Consider the following 16073-nt stretch of genomic DNA (forward strand, 5'->3'; position numbering starts at 1 on the left):
GACGGATGATTCGCTTGACCGGTCTGCCTATGGACATTTGATGACAGAGATCAAGAAGCTCGTGTAGCTTGTGGGTTTGTCTCGCTGAAAATATATCGTAATCAAAATAGTGTTGTTCATAGTCTAACAAATGTAGAGAGATCTAGATGTAGCACCGCTTGTTGATTGCACTAGGTTCCAGAGAGTGTCAAAGAGCTTCTATTAGCTGACTGTAACGCTATTTTTGAGGAATAAATACCCACTTTACCCGCAAAAATAATTTTCACTCCTCTCTTCCATTGCTATCCCTATGCTGGTGGAACTCGCGCTCCACGTGTTGCGTGCCCACAGCGCGGGGCGGGAGCGGGGAGCCGCAGCCCAGGGGAGCAGAGCACGCGCCACTAGTGCCGGTGCGCGACGTGCACGCGCGCGGTGACCGCGGCCCGCCCGCGAGGAAATTTGCATCGGAGTGAAGCTCCAAACGTCCAAATGTACACACACACAGGAGGATCGGTACACCAATACGTACGCCATCTCTTGGAAACCCGCATACATACTTTCGATCCCTCGCTAGCTAGCCGGAGTCAGTTGTACAGCGAAAGGGACAGGTCCAGGCTAACTCCGCCGCGGCACCGCCCCGAGCAGGAGCCGCTGAGACTCGCCGACGACGACGTCAGGAAGCTGCCCTGCTCGCTGACGTCGGCGCGGCACTGCCCCACGCTGCGCCCGCCGAGGCGCCCCGAGTCCAGCTCCAGCGCCAACGACAGAGACAGCCCGCCGTCGGCCCGCTCCGCCGCCGCCGCCTCCCTCGGCCTTCTGTGGCTCGCCGGCGCGATACCGTGGTGACCGTGGACTAGCTCGCCGCCCCGCTCCTGCAAAACGCAGCACTTCTGTCAGTGCCTCAGTGCACGCACGCACGCACGCTGCCGCGTATCGATCGACCCAGCGACCAACTGGTACAAGGGCATGCATGGCGACCGGCGACGCGAGGCTCGATGGGCCACAAGGATCCACGCGCCGCTCGCGCATGCGACTCGTCCCAAGCGCTTTTGCAGCGGTGGGCCGGGCTCAGCGAGACGAGACGGGCTAGTAGACGGCTATGCTACCTCGCAGTAGGGCGCGAGGTCACCACCACCACCACGCCTCGGCGCGGCGAGGTCCCGCTCCGTCTCCCGCGGCGCGGGCGTGCAGCCGGGGCGAGCGGATTGTTCGCCACCACCGCCTGCTGCAGGTGTGCGCTGCCATGTCCGGGAGCGCGGCGGCAGGTGGTGGCCCTGCTCGTGCGTCGTCGTCGTCGTCTGCATGCAGTGGGAGTTGTAGTAGTATGCTTGGCCTGCAGCGGCGAGGCCGTACGCGCCCGATGTCACGTCCCTCTCGCATATTCCTTGGCCCCTGGCCAAGTTTTCCTGGGGGCTCGCTCCTGCCTCGTGTGCGGTCTCCATCTCGGATGGCCTGCATGGTGGCATGATTACTTTTCTTCAGTTTAATTTGGAACGCGTAATGTAATACCATTGCTAGTTGATTATTAAGCACAGATACATATTGAAAATGTCATATTTTCAAATTGTACGGTGAGATAGTTATTAGTAGAAAACAGAAAAGAGTAGGTCTATTCCATGGCCTTTGGCCTCCAGGTTTGCAAATATAACCAACATAGTGATTCCATTACTTGTTGGTAGAGTTTACATGCCTGAGTGGTGAGGTGAGCCTGGTAAGGAATTTGCCGACTGTGTAAACATAAAAATATTACTCCCTCCGTTTCGAAATATTTGAAATTCTATCGTTGTCCTAAGTCAAACTTCTTTAAGTTTGACCATGTATATAAAAATATATATTATTATCTACAACATCAAATATATACAATACGAAATATTCTCAAAAATCCTGCTAAAACATCACATCTATAATATAACAAGATCCAACGGAGGGATTATAAAAATACTATTGTATGTGTCCTGGAAAGAAAAAAATAGTTCAGTATATATTTATGTCGCAGTGAGCTGAAATGTTTGTTATTTTTGCCGAGGACACATAAATGCATATTTTAACAATCCCTCCGCGAGATCATCTTATTACATTAGAGAGATGCTCCCATATTTATTTCATATTTTTTAATAACTTTTAAACCGTTAAAAGTTTGACGAGCCTAAACAAGTTTTGTGGCAAGCTATGGCAGACACAGTTTTAACCAGTATGAAAATATGATTTACTATGAATCTAATGAAAAACTGATTTGGAGTTTCAGATGTTGCTATATTTTTCAATAGACTTTACCACTTATACATGCTTGACTTAGGAGAAACCTGAAACTTCAAATATTTTGAAATGGAGGGAGTACTTTTTCGTCAGCGCCGTTAAAATAGGTATAACAATTTGATGCCAATTTAAAGAAATATGTTAGTTTTTTCGAAAAATTCCAGAAGCGTTTTTTGGGTTATAAAAACTGGATTGAGGGTAAAGGGATCTCAGATATGATTATCTAGGGAGCTGAGTGAAGCCATAAATTTTGGAAAGAAATGTAAGCTAAACCAATAGTATAGTTTCTAAAGGGAAATTAATTTTTTAAAATACTAATGAGAAAAAAGAGGCAGTGATGATGTGACCAAAGTAGGCTGGTCAATAATTCTTTACTCTGGATATTCCTACCAGAGTGCGCCAGTATACTACAGTCTCTGAAAGCTACCTCACTTTCTACTTGTAGGCATGCAGACGCCCATGTACCAAACATGAGCACAGTATGCATCTCTAGGCATCCTAGGTAGGAATATGCATGCGATGGAGCCCTCATGCAGCAAGCATGCAGAAGGAATGCAAAGTTTGTGCAGTGTCAACACAGGTGTTGCTGTTCCCTTGTCATCATGCATTCATTCATTTAGTCATGTGAGAGGGGAAGAGGTGAAAGAATCAAGGAATGGTTCATGATGTGACTGATGGGCTAGGGATATTGGCAAAACATGGATCAAAAGAGTGAGAGAGGAAAGGCAATGACCTTTTCAGTTGGGGGTGGTGGAGCAGTGACCCCTTTGTATGCTTTGGAGAGTGGCACCGGCAATAGGGTCCATCGCGGTACTCACCATGATGATGAACTTGCTGCATATCTGTCCAAACTTCCATGCTTCCTCCTGCGAATGTGTGCTCCTGATCCATTTGCTGAATGCCTGGCCATCACAAGAACAGAGATTGGTAGAACTGCTTAGGCTTTTGGCTCATTGCTGCATGCATGCATGGAGAATAAAAGTACCACCTTCTTGTAGCATTTTTTGCTTGCCATTTAATTAATTGTGGCTTTTCTTTAGGACACAAAGAATGTGCAGATGGCTGTTTAGAAGTGTGCCAGGCATGCATGCACATGTATCTATGACATGAGAATGAGCCTAATGACGTGCTTCTCGTGTAGCAGCTAGCTTATTGTTGCGTTGTCAGCAGAAGAGAGGAAAACTGCATGTTGTTTTCTTTGACGGGTTAATTAGGTTAGCATTAGTTGGATAGCCTAATCTAGCTCATGGTAGCCTAATTAACCTGTCAAAGAAAAAGATTAATCATCTCGTAAAAAGTTCATGACGATTCTTCAGAAACAGGCTCTCGCCCCGCTGTAAAAAGTTCATGACGATTCTTCAGAAACAGGCTCTCGCCCCGCTTTATAGATAAAGCACAAACCAAACTTGATGATGATTATAGGAAAATGATCAATCATCTCATACTAGTAGCGCATACCTTGCATCATGTCAAGATCATTACCCCTCATGTTCCTGTACATCTGTTTTTAACAAGCACGCACCGCATATCAACCACACAGCAAGAGAGGATAACATTGTATAAGAAGACCAGTAAGCATCGTCAAGCGCATGCAAACCTGTAGATGGCTCTTGACATGAGATATGGTGAGCCCTGCCACCCCCATCAGCTGCAAAACCCTCTTAGGTGTAGCCCCTGAATCATCCGCACGCATTGCACAAGCAAAATAACAGCAGATAATTAGCAACACCTAGCCAAGCTTGAACACAGCACAAACGAGAGAGAAAGCAAGCAAAGCAAAGAGATGAAGTGAGCTTAGAGGGGCATGCTTGCTGCCTATACGTACTGTACTGGCCTCCAAGAGTGTGTATGGCGTGGACGAAGCAGCGGTGGAGATCGGGCGTCCATCTCAGGCGGGGCACCTTGGACCTGTTGTACTGCCTCACCCCTTCCACCCTCTGATCTCTCCCGGCCGCCATTGTCATGTCCCAAGATCACCTTGGATTGGAAACAAGTCTGGCTTCTTCACTCTTCAGAGCTAGCTAGCTAGGCACTACTACCAGGCAGCACTCTAGTCTCACTCTAGTCTACACAGACCCTTGCACCTGCACGCATGGGACCAAAACTTGCATATGAACTCCAGCGCTCGACAAAGCGAGGAGGTTCTCCATAAATAACCAGTGCAGTTTGTTCCTTGCATGACAGAGAAATGTGTGTGTGTGTGTGAGAGGGGATTTTTAGATCAATGGGGTACGTGATGTAACATGTGTGAATGTGTAGTTGATGCATTTGGCGGGGCCTAGAGAGGTATGTGTCTGTATTACGTATTCGAGAGAGGCATGGATAGAGGGGCTGGGGGGGGGGGGGGGGGGGGGGGGAGGAAGAGACAAAAGGTCGGAGACGAAACAGCTGCTCAGGCGTCTTCAGATGTGATCATGCCATTTGCCGCAGAGGGGGGATAATTATGAGCTTGGGGCAGAGGTGTTGACCCCAAGCACACAACAGGACGCGAGGAAAGGGAAGCATGCTGCATGCCCAAGTACCTCGCCGCTGACACCCGCCTGCCCTGCCGCGCCTCGCCTCGCTTGCTCCTCCCTCGGTCCATCTGAACTCACTGCAGAATGTGTTCCTAGTACATAGTAGCACCAGTACCCGGGATTAACACGCCATTAACCGAATACTTATAAGAGCCCAATCCACGAGCGCAACATCGCCAGCGCAGGGCAAAGAGATTCGGACATCGATGCCCCCCAATGTAAACTTGAGAGTGGAGAGAGCATGCATGAACGATGTTCAGTAGTCAAAACAAGAACAGAAAGTGTCCAAGAACCACTGAAGTGGTGCTCATCTTGTTTGTCATCCATCCTAGTGGGTAGAAAATGCAGGTCGATCTCGTGGGCGGCAAACAGTGCGGGTTTGTTGGGCGGGCGCTCGTGAAAATTCCTTTTGCATGCCTGACTCGCCGCAGAGTTCTACAGTGCGCGCCTCTGGTTGGTCTTTTTTTGAGCCTGGGTTATGAGACAAGTTACTGTGGGTTTTTACATGGTAATGCTGAGAGTAAGTACATCACATACCGGCAAACACTGCGTTGGATGCGGCTTGATTGCAGTCTGCTACACTCAGCATTCAATATCGATCGTCTCCAGTCTGAAAAGTTGTTGGTGCAGCAAGGATCAACGAGACCACCACAGATCAAGTTAACACCATTGACACCAGTTAACTAATCAGTCGATGCTGCTTAGTATTGACGATGGTGCAAGTAATATCTGCCTGGCTTCATCCTTGGGTTTCCCATGCCTTGTATATTGTCAGATTAACAAGATATGAAATAAAACCAAGGCCTTGTCCTCTAAAACAAACGGAGGTCGTAGAAAACTGAAACGAGGCATAAATAGTGACAGGAATGAAATAGAAGCCATTTTTTGTCCCTCACTAGTCACTATTGCAAAATGTCTAGGTTTCGACAGTCGATTTTATTACAGAATTTTTTGGCTTCTAGATGTCAAAATTCTCAAGATTCGGCAAGCGGCTTGCGCACTCAAGGTAGTTTTAACGATGATGTGGCAGTGATTTCGTGGGAGCTCAGCAATCATAGAAGATTGAAAAATCAATCAGGAAAATGAGTCATTACAAAAGAAAACATAACAATTGGGAGAAGCAAAGGTGAAGTCAGCTAATCTGAAAAAAGGTTGATAAATAAATTTTGAAATTTTAGTCAAATATAAAAATTGAAATTTTATGTAAAGTAGATCCTTTGAAATGATAATTAGATAAGTTTGTATTACCCTCCACAACTCTTTGCCAATTTCGGATTACTCCCCTTGACCCCAAAACCGACCAAAATACCCCCTCAATGCTCAATACCGACAACACTTCCCCCACCCATAGTGGCCGCCACATGGGCAGTATCAGGTCATTTTCTCTGTCCTAAGAGTCCACATCATCAACCCAAAGTACAAATGCAACCAAAATGCTTCTTTTTTGTGAAGGTCTATAGAAGAAAATGAACATACTAAGTTTATTCTCTATTGAGTAAACTGGTAAAAATTGAGTACAATTTAACAAACACTTTATGATAAAACCACTTATTAAGGATTTCAATAAAACTCTGGCCAAAAGTTTCAAAGTTTCCAATAAAACTCTGGTCAAAAGTTTCAAAGTTTCTAGAAAACACCGTTCAAAATATTCATAATTCACTTAGTAAATGGCAGAAATTAACCTCATTTTGACAAGCAATTTTGGATAAACACCGTGATTACTTTTCTACCCCAAATTAAGCCTATTTATACAACATGAGAGAGAAGAAGAAAAAAGTCACTCAACTGGACCCCCATTTTGTCGTCATTGCCCCGGCTATCCATAAATCCCCATAGCCACACCAAGTATGGGGAGGATATGAGCACTGCTAGATGGACGATAGTTGGCGGCCGATTCATGCACGACAAGAACTTGCAGCCATGCATCTCTTTCTTTCAGTGGGCAACAGCCGTTGATCATCAATGTCGTGCGCTTTTCGTCCGCTAATTCATCGTGTGTACAGTAGTTTCGGGAGGATATAGAGATGTCCGGGCATCCCTCCACGTAGGATCCGTCCATCCCAAACCACCTTTTCTCTTTATTTATTCATTTTTCCTCTCTCTTTCTTCATCCCGACCAATCACATGCATTTGACCTGACAATTTAGGGAGGATGCAGTGGATATGGTTGCATGCATGCACAAATGGAGGCCCAAAACGGACGCCCTCGATCACTGACAGGACACATCCACAGACGTATAGGGACTTGAATTAGCTCATTAAGGTTGAAGATGCTCTAAACTGTTTACAAAACCCCTTGAATAAGTGGGACATGACCTCCAAGATTCCTATATAATTCCTTGTGATACTTTTATACTTTCTCTGCAATAAACACCTTAGTAGTTTTTTCCTTTTAAAAAGTAGGCCAAAACCTTCAAGCCTCTACTTCCTTGGATGCAACAATCATAAATTTATACAAACTTATTACAACAGTTTATATGGGCAGAACTAACCCAGCCCCAATAGCGATATAGGGTCCCCCTAGCCATCATCCTCCTCCATCGGCTTGCTGGTGAGGGTGTGCGGGGAGGCCCAATGGGAGCCGGAGTTTCCTTCTCTTAGGGTATTAGGTAGGTCTCCGTTCGGTGGTGGCGAGATGATGATGTCGTCACCGCCGTGGAATAAAGTATCCCTGCCTCGTCCCCATTTGAGTGATGCTTCTTTGTATCACCAGAAGATGCGTGGAGGATAGTGTGTCCTTATATCTGGTTCTCCGGGTCTGGTGTTTTCTTCTGTAGGTTTGTCTCGGTCGCGTTGTCCTGTGGAGCGCAATATGGTTGTATGTTTTGGTCCTTCGCCTCTGGTTCCGACCTACGAAGGTTGGTCAGGCTCGGTCTCATCGGGGAGCGTGTGAAGTTTGTGTTCTCCGACTCCATTTGGCCGGAACTGGGACGTTCCAGAGGCCCTCTTCGTTGGGTTCTTTTTCCCGGGGCGACGATCTGTTATGCAGATCGTGGCCACCAGAGTCTTCAAGTCTACATGGACGACATCCCAGCCATTGGTTTTATAAGCTTTGGGGTTTAAACAAGTTTGCTCCACCGAGACGGAGGCCCATAGACGACATTGAGTTTTGCTCATGGCATGACGCCATGGATGCAGGAGGAAGAAGACTTTGGGACCGCCAAGAATTTGAATGTTTTCTTCAATTTCTATAAGGATGTTTTGTTAACAGTTTGTGTTAAGCCTTGGCGTTTTTGCAAAAAAAAATGGACAATCACAATTTTATTAAAATACTACTTAGGAGCTGAGTACATGATGTGGACATCATTGGCATAAATACTATAAAAACGAGGGGAAAACACCTGCCACTATGTTGCAATACTTTTGCAACAAAGCCTTGACAAAGATGGTGCACCACAATATGGCGAGGATCAACCTATAGATGTTCTTTTTGTAAACTGGACCTATGTAGGTTTTACAGAGAAAAGGTAGAAATCTTGGAAATTTTCTGTTGTGTTACAACAGACATAGCATGGACCTACCCAAAGAAAAATTCCTGAGATTTCTTCAAGGTGTTACCAAATATATTTTTTAATGGATGTAAAAGTTTTGTCTTATCGATTAACTAAGAATAGAATTGTCCAATTTTATGAAAAATCGGATACAATTTGATCATAGAACTACTCAGTAAGTATGAAACCGCACGGCTACAAATGCAACCCATCAAACTCTCCCAACAATCAACAACCGCAACCGTTGACACTTGTACAACACAGTAGGATCATTAACGAGAACACCTCACAAAAAACAATGTGCAAGCAAAACCATAGTAACGACCCAAACTATGATGACGAGCCGAGAGACCAAAGATCTTTCATCAAGCAGCCGTGTGCGCCTTTCCAATGACGTCATTCTTCTTACCTTTGCGCTTGAGTGACTTCTTCTTGAGGATGCAGGTCCGAGTCCATCTTTTCACTTTTGTTCTTGATTGCCATCCTCATTAGAAGGCAAGCAATCACCCTTCCAAATCCAGGACTAGCAGCCTTCAAACTGACGAGCACGAATGATACATTCCCGACCTTTGGATTCCCTTTAATATACTCTGTCATGAGACTTAATATTCCTACATTCCAGACAAACCCTGATTCCGCATGGTTCATTGTATGAAGAAAAAGAGTAATCTAACTATCCCTGGTAAGCATTGGTCCATCCTGCCGAAGCTTTCGCATATGCTGGTTTGATTTCTTTGAAGTCCCCAGTGGCTGACAGGGATAGAGAGCCAGCCAGCAGTGGAGCAGCAGAACATCGGTCTTACCATCATGGCGTGCAGGGCAAACCGAGCGGATCATGCGGCGCATCATGACCTGCGCACGCACTTCCCAGTTACCACACTCTGATTCTCTTTGCCGTCCACCTACGTACGTCCATACATATCTACAGTTTGCTTATACTGTGCTTATAGCATGACGTAGGGGATGCTGCATGCATACTTACTTGAGACCTGAAAATTTGACGGAGGAGAAAGGTTTTGCCGGACCATTTTCCTTCTGTGCGACACATCATCGAGCTCTGACCAAGCAAATGTATGGAGCACTTCCTCTGTTTCAAAATAACTAAAGTTCTAGGATTGTCTTAAATCAAACTTTTAAAATTTTCTTTTGCGGGGCTTTTAATGTCTGATCAAGTCTAAAAAATACTCCCTCGGTAGAGTCCATGGCAGTGTCAAAAAAGGTATCATTTTACGGAGGGAGTATCTGCTAAGATCTTCAGTAACAAATATATATAATATAAAAACATATTTCATAATAAATCTAAAGAAGCAAACTTGTTGTTGCACATGTTGATATATTTTTGTGTAAACTTGCTCAAATTTAATGAAGTTTTTTGTGGGTGAAAATGATCTGAATATATTATAAAAGTTCATAAGAAGTACAAAGCACGTCAAACATAGTAAAAATTACATCGAGGTCCTTAGACCAATAAACGACCACTATTACCACCAGACTCCGCTCACTGGAGCCGGCTTGTTTATGTCAATGACCATAGGGAAGTCTTCGTGCAATCCCATAATGTAAGTTTGCGCATGCAATCCCATAATCTAAGGCGCATATCCTTTTTTTTCTCTCTCGTTTAGTTACATTAACCGCTAACCGTCCCTATTTTTTTGAAAAGAGAAAAAAAATCTCGTTGGGTCTCTCATGGATGCCTACCTCTCAACGCATGTACGATGGCTCAATAACAATTAAACTGCGCCAATTTTCGTGTTGAGTACTAATACATCCAAGAATATGGGAAGGAGGGAGTACATGAATTCTCTCAAACTGTCGTCTGGATACAACACAAGGTTTTGGCTTCCAAATGCTGTTTTGTTTTTCTCGTGGGGCAGCATGATAACCAGAAAATATGGGAAGGATACCACACCATTGTTTTGAGTGAATTTTAAATCAGCCCAAAATCCATTCAAAATAAAAAAAAAGTTGGTATCTTTTGCTCGGAAAGTCGTTTTCTCATGGGCTACAAAGAGACATGGTTACCGGGTGGTAACTTAAATTTTCTGTCCGGTAACGAAATCCCTGATACCATATAAGAAAAACCGCATGAACTGATAAAAGGAGAAGAAAAACATAATGTATTACCTCATGGTAGTTTTCCTCCAAAATTCCTATTGTTTACCCCGTTCCATAAGAATTTGGGTGAGCCATTCCTTTGATCCAAATAACCCCGTACAAATTTTCCTATAGGAATCCACTCCTCCCAAATTTCTACATTTTTTTTGCTTCAAACGTGGCCTAAAAAATATAAATAACATGTGTACCCCATGTAAAGAGCGAAAATTTAAGAAGCTCGTGGTGATACATAGTTCCAGAGAAACTCCACTCGGTTAATGTCATAGAATGGTAATGCTACCTACCTAACTCCTCCATACTGCCTCTTTTGGTCATGGTGCTACTCTTGCGTGTCTTCTTCTCTTACTCTATGACGAAATCATTACCTTATCTTCCACAAGGGCCCCTCCTCCGTGTGTAGATAAACAAAGAGGTATTAGACCCGCACCGTTGAGCCTTGAAAGAGTTCTTCTTGCCTTTGAGTTTGCGGAAGATGGTGCACCGGAGTGTTTGATGGGTTTGGACTTGTAGATCTAGTGATGGGTGGCTTTGATGATCCAAATACGTCATCGACAAAACTGAGCTGCGAGGTTGGTGTCTCAGATGTGGATCGTGTGAGGTTAGCAGTTTTTGAGATTGTTTTATGTTGCACATGTTGTTCCGATATGTTGCAAGCACAAATATGTTTTGTTGCATGCAGACAAACAATACAAGTATTGTTGGTGTCCGCTGCAAGGGATTGCTTCATGTTGCAAATGTGTTATTGCATTGTTGTGTAAACTTATTATGTTGCATACTATGTTCAATTTTGCGAGGGAAACTTCCGATGTAGTATTCATCGGCTGTTAAGGTAGTATAAAGAACACCAAAAGTAAAAAACACATCCATGTCCGTAGACCACCTAGCGACGACTGCAACCACTGGAGTGAGTCGAAGGCGCGCCGCCATCATTGGCAGTACCTTATTAGAGCCGCGCAATTAAATCTTGTTGTAGTAAACAGTCAAAAAGTCGTCGTGCTAAGACTCCATAGGACTAGCGCACCAGAACAACAACCGCTGCAGAAGAAGAGAAGTATAGATCGGAGGAACCTAACATGTAGACACACGAAGACAGATCAACGAAGACCAAATCCACGTGGATCCATCAAAGACGAACGCTGACCGAATCCCACGAGATCAGCCGGAGACAAACCTCCACATGCTCTCCGACGATATTAGAAACACCACTGAAATGGGGCTAGGCGGGGAAGATCTTATTCCATCTACAGAGAGCCGCCGCCGTCGCCTCACATATGTGAGCAGGACACAAACTCTAGCAAAACTAAAGAAAAAATCAAAACGATAAAAAACGGAGGCAAGAGCCGGGATACACTGCGCTTTATGGTCCTAAGGCCACATAAGACGAGGTAGACCGGTGAGAATGCTGGCGGGAGGCAGGAGAAACCCTAGTATGCTTGGTGCAGGGTACAAGCGGCCGCTGGCGATCTAGTATATTAATGGTTTGCTGATAAGTAGAAATTTGTTGATGCATATCTTTTGTTTTGCATGCATTTTTTTTTTTTGCATTCACATGTTTAAATTGTTTTTATATATGGATTTTGTGGTACGAGGTGTTGCGGTGTTTTTTCTTTGTTCGACATCTAAAATCACCAATTAAGTGAGATCGGCCGGCCGGCGTGAGAGGCAGTCAGTTGGCCCCCACAGCCGCCTCGCGGTCGTACATACGTGCAGCATTCGTGATCTGTCTTTTTGCGTCTGGACCGTTGATTTTCGCACCATGGCTAGTGTAGCCATGTGAGACGACTGCACCTGGCCTGCTGACCGGAGCCCAAATGAAATGAGGCAGCCGATCAGAGATCAGAAGCATGATTGCACGGGAGAAGGGGAACAGCCGGAACAGGGGCTCATTCAACACTCCGGCGCGGGTCTCTGCCCCGCTGCGATCGACCCACGCTCGTCTCTCTCCCCTCCGTCGCCCACCTCAGCCACGGTAGATTGATATGGTAAAGCCGGAGCCGCCGACACCCCAGAAATCAAGTCAGAATTCATTTCATTTCGTTTCGTTTCACATGGCATCGTGTTCGTGAGCTCAATCCCCTGCGCTCTGCCTGTCTCTCTCTGCCGTCGCCCGGAACAAGGAAAAAAGGCGATCGGTGCATGCATGGCGACTCCATGGCAAATGGCATGCTGCAGCGCCTGGAACTTTTCGGCTGTTCTTTTGCCTCCCCCTTGTTTGGCAGGTAAGACGCCACATGATTCTGGCCGATGGCATCGTGGATGCAGAAGCACTTGTACCGCACGATCCTATCCTAGCCCGTTGTGCCAATCACGTTGGAATTAATGGTCAGAGCGTTGGATGGGTTCATTGATCTCGGTTTCGCATGCCCGCATCATAGCCAGTAAAACACCGTCCATCCTCTGATCTTGGCAACAAAATCCACAAATTCTACAAGTTGTGTTTTGCAATGAAATCCATCCTAGATCCCGCTGGATTAGAAACTAGAGGCAGCGTAGAGAGCAGAGCAGAGCTAGCTAGTAACACAACCATGAAATCAACCACGTCCGTCCAGGTCTTATTCAGGAAACGTGCGAATCAACCATGGCATATATTTTCTAGAAGGGCTTGGAGGGGAGGTTGCGGTTGGCGAGGAAGTGCTCGAAGAGCTGAAGCGCCTGCTCGGGCCGCGAGGTTGGCACCATGTGCCCGGCGCCTCTCACCGTGACAAATGTCAGGCCATCGTACACCACACTCCATCCACCAACCTGCAACCAAAAAACACACAAATGTAACGTGTGAGATAACGACATACTACTATACAAGATCTGATAAGGTTGTTTAGCAACCAATTGGAAGCAACTGGTCGATGGGATTGTCCAATTAGTTAAAACAGCAGCAGTACCTGCTTGTGAGTGAACCACGGCGACCAGTCCTCCTTGATGGGCAGGCCGAGCTTCTTCAGCGTGTACCTCGTCGACGTCGTAGGGATCCTCCCATCCGTGTCGCCGCTGCACAGCCGAAAGAGCAACGGAAAATGACACCAAGTATTTATTTCCACCTTGAACTTCTATAGGCGAAGACAAAACCTAAAGGCAAAAATACAAGTCAGATGCCCTACCTGAAGATCCATATGCGGAGGCCCTCCTGTGCGAGCTTCTTGACGATCGGAAGCACCGTCTTGTCCGAATCGTGCCACAGAACGTTGATAGAGTCGCTGCAAACAAGCGGAACAATATTCAGTATTTCAGTTCAGCCACCGAAATGACATGATCCCGAGTCCAAGCATTTCAGCTAGGAGGAGAAAAGTTACCGGCAAAGAGAGTAGGGGTAGGACACGCCCGTGGTGTTGGCGTGCAGAGCCCTCTGCACGTCCTCGCGGTTCAGATACTCGGTGGCGTACGTCTGCGTGCACGGGTCGTAGCCCATCGGTATCCTGAGAAGATCGAACTGTTTTTTGTGCATGAGCAGATTGATCACGCGGACCGGTCGATCAGGAGACGAAAATGGCTGAATCTCTTTACGCTGAGGCCAAGGAGGACGCTTTGCTTACACGGCTGGTGGTCGGTCCGATCTGCGGCGAGAAGGAGGTGTTGAAGTCCGGGTACCCGCGCTCGCAGTTGGGGGCGTAGAGGCTGTAGATGTCGATGAGGTCGTGGAGGACGTTGAACTGGCCCATGGCCACCTCGCACTCGCGAGACAGGACCTCCGCGCTGAAGTTGCAGGACCTCAGGTAGGTCGCGTAGAGCGTGTCGGAGATGATGGCGTGGTGCCACGACGAGTCGACGATCCCCTGCAGGTCCGTGTCCCCGTCCATGTACGCGTTCCCGATCTGCACTTCATTTTGATTAGTTATAAGTTACTGCTAAGTGCTAACATTCTTGAGACTTATTATAGCTGCATGTGTGTACCAGGATGCCTTTGAAGTTGATGTAGTTTTCTCTGGAGGCTTTCTTGTTCTCGTCCACGATGAGATTGGCAAGTTGGGGAATGTAATGTCCTAGCGATCGAGTCGCAAGAGAATTACAATGAGCAAAAATCAGATTATGAGTAGAGTACGTATCTACTAGTACCATCTAGCTATCTATGAATAAGGTGGCAAACCTGCATAGCTCTCTCCGGCTATGTAGAACTCTTTCATTTTGTGCTGGGGGAACCTCTGAAACCACCTGACGAGGAAAGCGTATGAACCGTGTGCTACAAAGGATGAAAGAAATGTCATGTTATCTTGGCAAGAAATCCCTTCCTTGTTTTTATATGGAAGAGGAAACATATATCTGTGTTGCATACCCGTGGAATTGTCTCCCGGTGGATCTATTTCGAAGGACGTGTTCGTGTATGAAAATCCAACACCCGCTGGAGAGTCCAGGAACAGCAAGTTGGCAGCTGAAAGTTCATCTGACAGTAAGCTATGCATGCTTCCATTGGTATGAAAATTGTTTGTAAGTATAACATGTTAGTCTTGGTTTGCACTTGCCTTGGTTCCAGGCATACGGATTGAGCTCCAGCTCAGGCACATCTTTCTTCACAAGAAATGGCCCGAGCTCCTGCGCCTGACCAAACCCGACGGAAGAACACCCAGGTCCTGCAAATTTTGCAAAAGCACACAATGTACAGCTACATTACATACATCTTTCTCCCATGAAGTTTTCTGAATTTTCAAGGAAAAATACAGTTAGTTAATTAGTTAGCAACCTCCATTTAACCATAGGACCAGTGGCTTCTCGTCAGGCTTCTCCATAGCCTCAAAGAACCAATAGAACAGCGCCTTGCCGAGTTGCTCATCGGTCGTGACATACCCGGAGTAGTGCTTGAACGCATATGAGTAGCTCGGCGCCCCCGGCAGCGACGCGACGCGGTCAAGTTCTTGCGCGGCCATTGTGGCTGCGTCAAGGTTTGCTGTTGCACTGTCAGGCCGTGCTGCAGCTGCACGACAGAGTGCCAGTGCAGCGGACACAAGTAGCAAGACCTGGGTGGAGACCTCCATGGTTTAAGGTTTGTTAGCTCGTTTCGCTTGGGGTTGTAGGAAAGTTGGGCATTGGAATGAAGTATTTATAGTACAGAACCTGTGTCTGGAGTGCAGAGACAAGTAGATCAAGTCCTTGGCCGGCTTCAGCATTTTCTCGTTGGCCTGGTTCTCCCTTCTTCAGAACTACAGTACTTAATTACTAGATATAGTTCTTGTTCAGCAACTTTTTTTTACTACTAAATTTTATTCAGCGACTTTAAAGATATGATTAGCTACATATACTTACTTTTTTTGATTATTTCAGTTTGGAAAGCAGCGACGGGTGTGATCGTTTTTTCTTACAATGACTTTAGCGGGCGAAAGCCTTGCCTGAACATTTCTTACAAAAACAAGAAAATACAAAGCCACATATTTGCAAGAAGGTAGGGGCTTTGGGAAGAGCTATCGATAAATTTATATGGTGCGGGCTAGATGAGAGAGATTTGAGCATCTTCGTGCTTTGTTGAGAGAGCAAGAGCATTCTAGTTTTCCATAACTGAAACGCATATCTTTTCGAAAAACAATTGCGAGTTACGCACAATCAAAATGACTGAGCTGGGGCTATTGCAAAAGTACGCAAACAAACAAGTATCACCATAAGCATCAAAGGGGGCATATTTTCAGTGATCTCAGGGTATCGTTCACTGGAAAAGGCTTCACAGTGAAAACGACACTATGTAATACACGGAAGAAACGTAACACATGACATGATCAAGGATGTAATGGATACGATA

At 45.9% G+C, this 16073-nt stretch overlaps 2 protein-coding genes across 2 annotated transcripts; both read right to left on the bottom strand.

Annotated features, from left to right (window-relative positions):
• Positions 1-212: 212 nt before the first annotated feature.
• Positions 213-4435, bottom strand: LOC125533774 (myb family transcription factor MOF1-like). Its single transcript, XM_048697132.1, has 6 exons — positions 4061-4435; positions 3833-3909; positions 3694-3736; positions 2969-3137; positions 1086-1431; positions 213-851 (listed from the first exon to the last, which is right to left on the bottom strand). The coding sequence occupies exons 1-6, from the start codon at positions 4197-4199 to the stop codon at positions 564-566; spliced, it is 1062 nt and encodes a 353-aa protein (XP_048553089.1). The 5' UTR covers positions 4200-4435; the 3' UTR covers positions 213-563.
• Positions 4436-12930: 8495 nt separating this feature from the next.
• LOC125533785 (serine carboxypeptidase-like 34) lies at positions 12931-15318 on the bottom strand. The gene is made up of 11 exons (XM_048697139.1): positions 15027-15318; positions 14962-14982; positions 14826-14895; positions 14622-14717; positions 14436-14500; positions 14243-14331; positions 13885-14163; positions 13645-13781; positions 13453-13548; positions 13237-13342; positions 12931-13099 (listed from the first exon to the last, which is right to left on the bottom strand). Exons 1-11 carry the CDS (start codon positions 15316-15318, stop codon positions 12950-12952), a joined length of 1401 nt encoding a protein of 466 aa, XP_048553096.1. The 3' UTR covers positions 12931-12949.
• Positions 15319-16073: the final 755 nt, after the last annotated feature.

Source organism: Triticum urartu, chromosome 1 (genome assembly GCF_003073215.2).
Source record: "Triticum urartu cultivar G1812 chromosome 1, Tu2.1, whole genome shotgun sequence".
Lineage (NCBI taxonomy): Eukaryota > Viridiplantae > Streptophyta > Magnoliopsida > Poales > Poaceae > Triticum > Triticum urartu.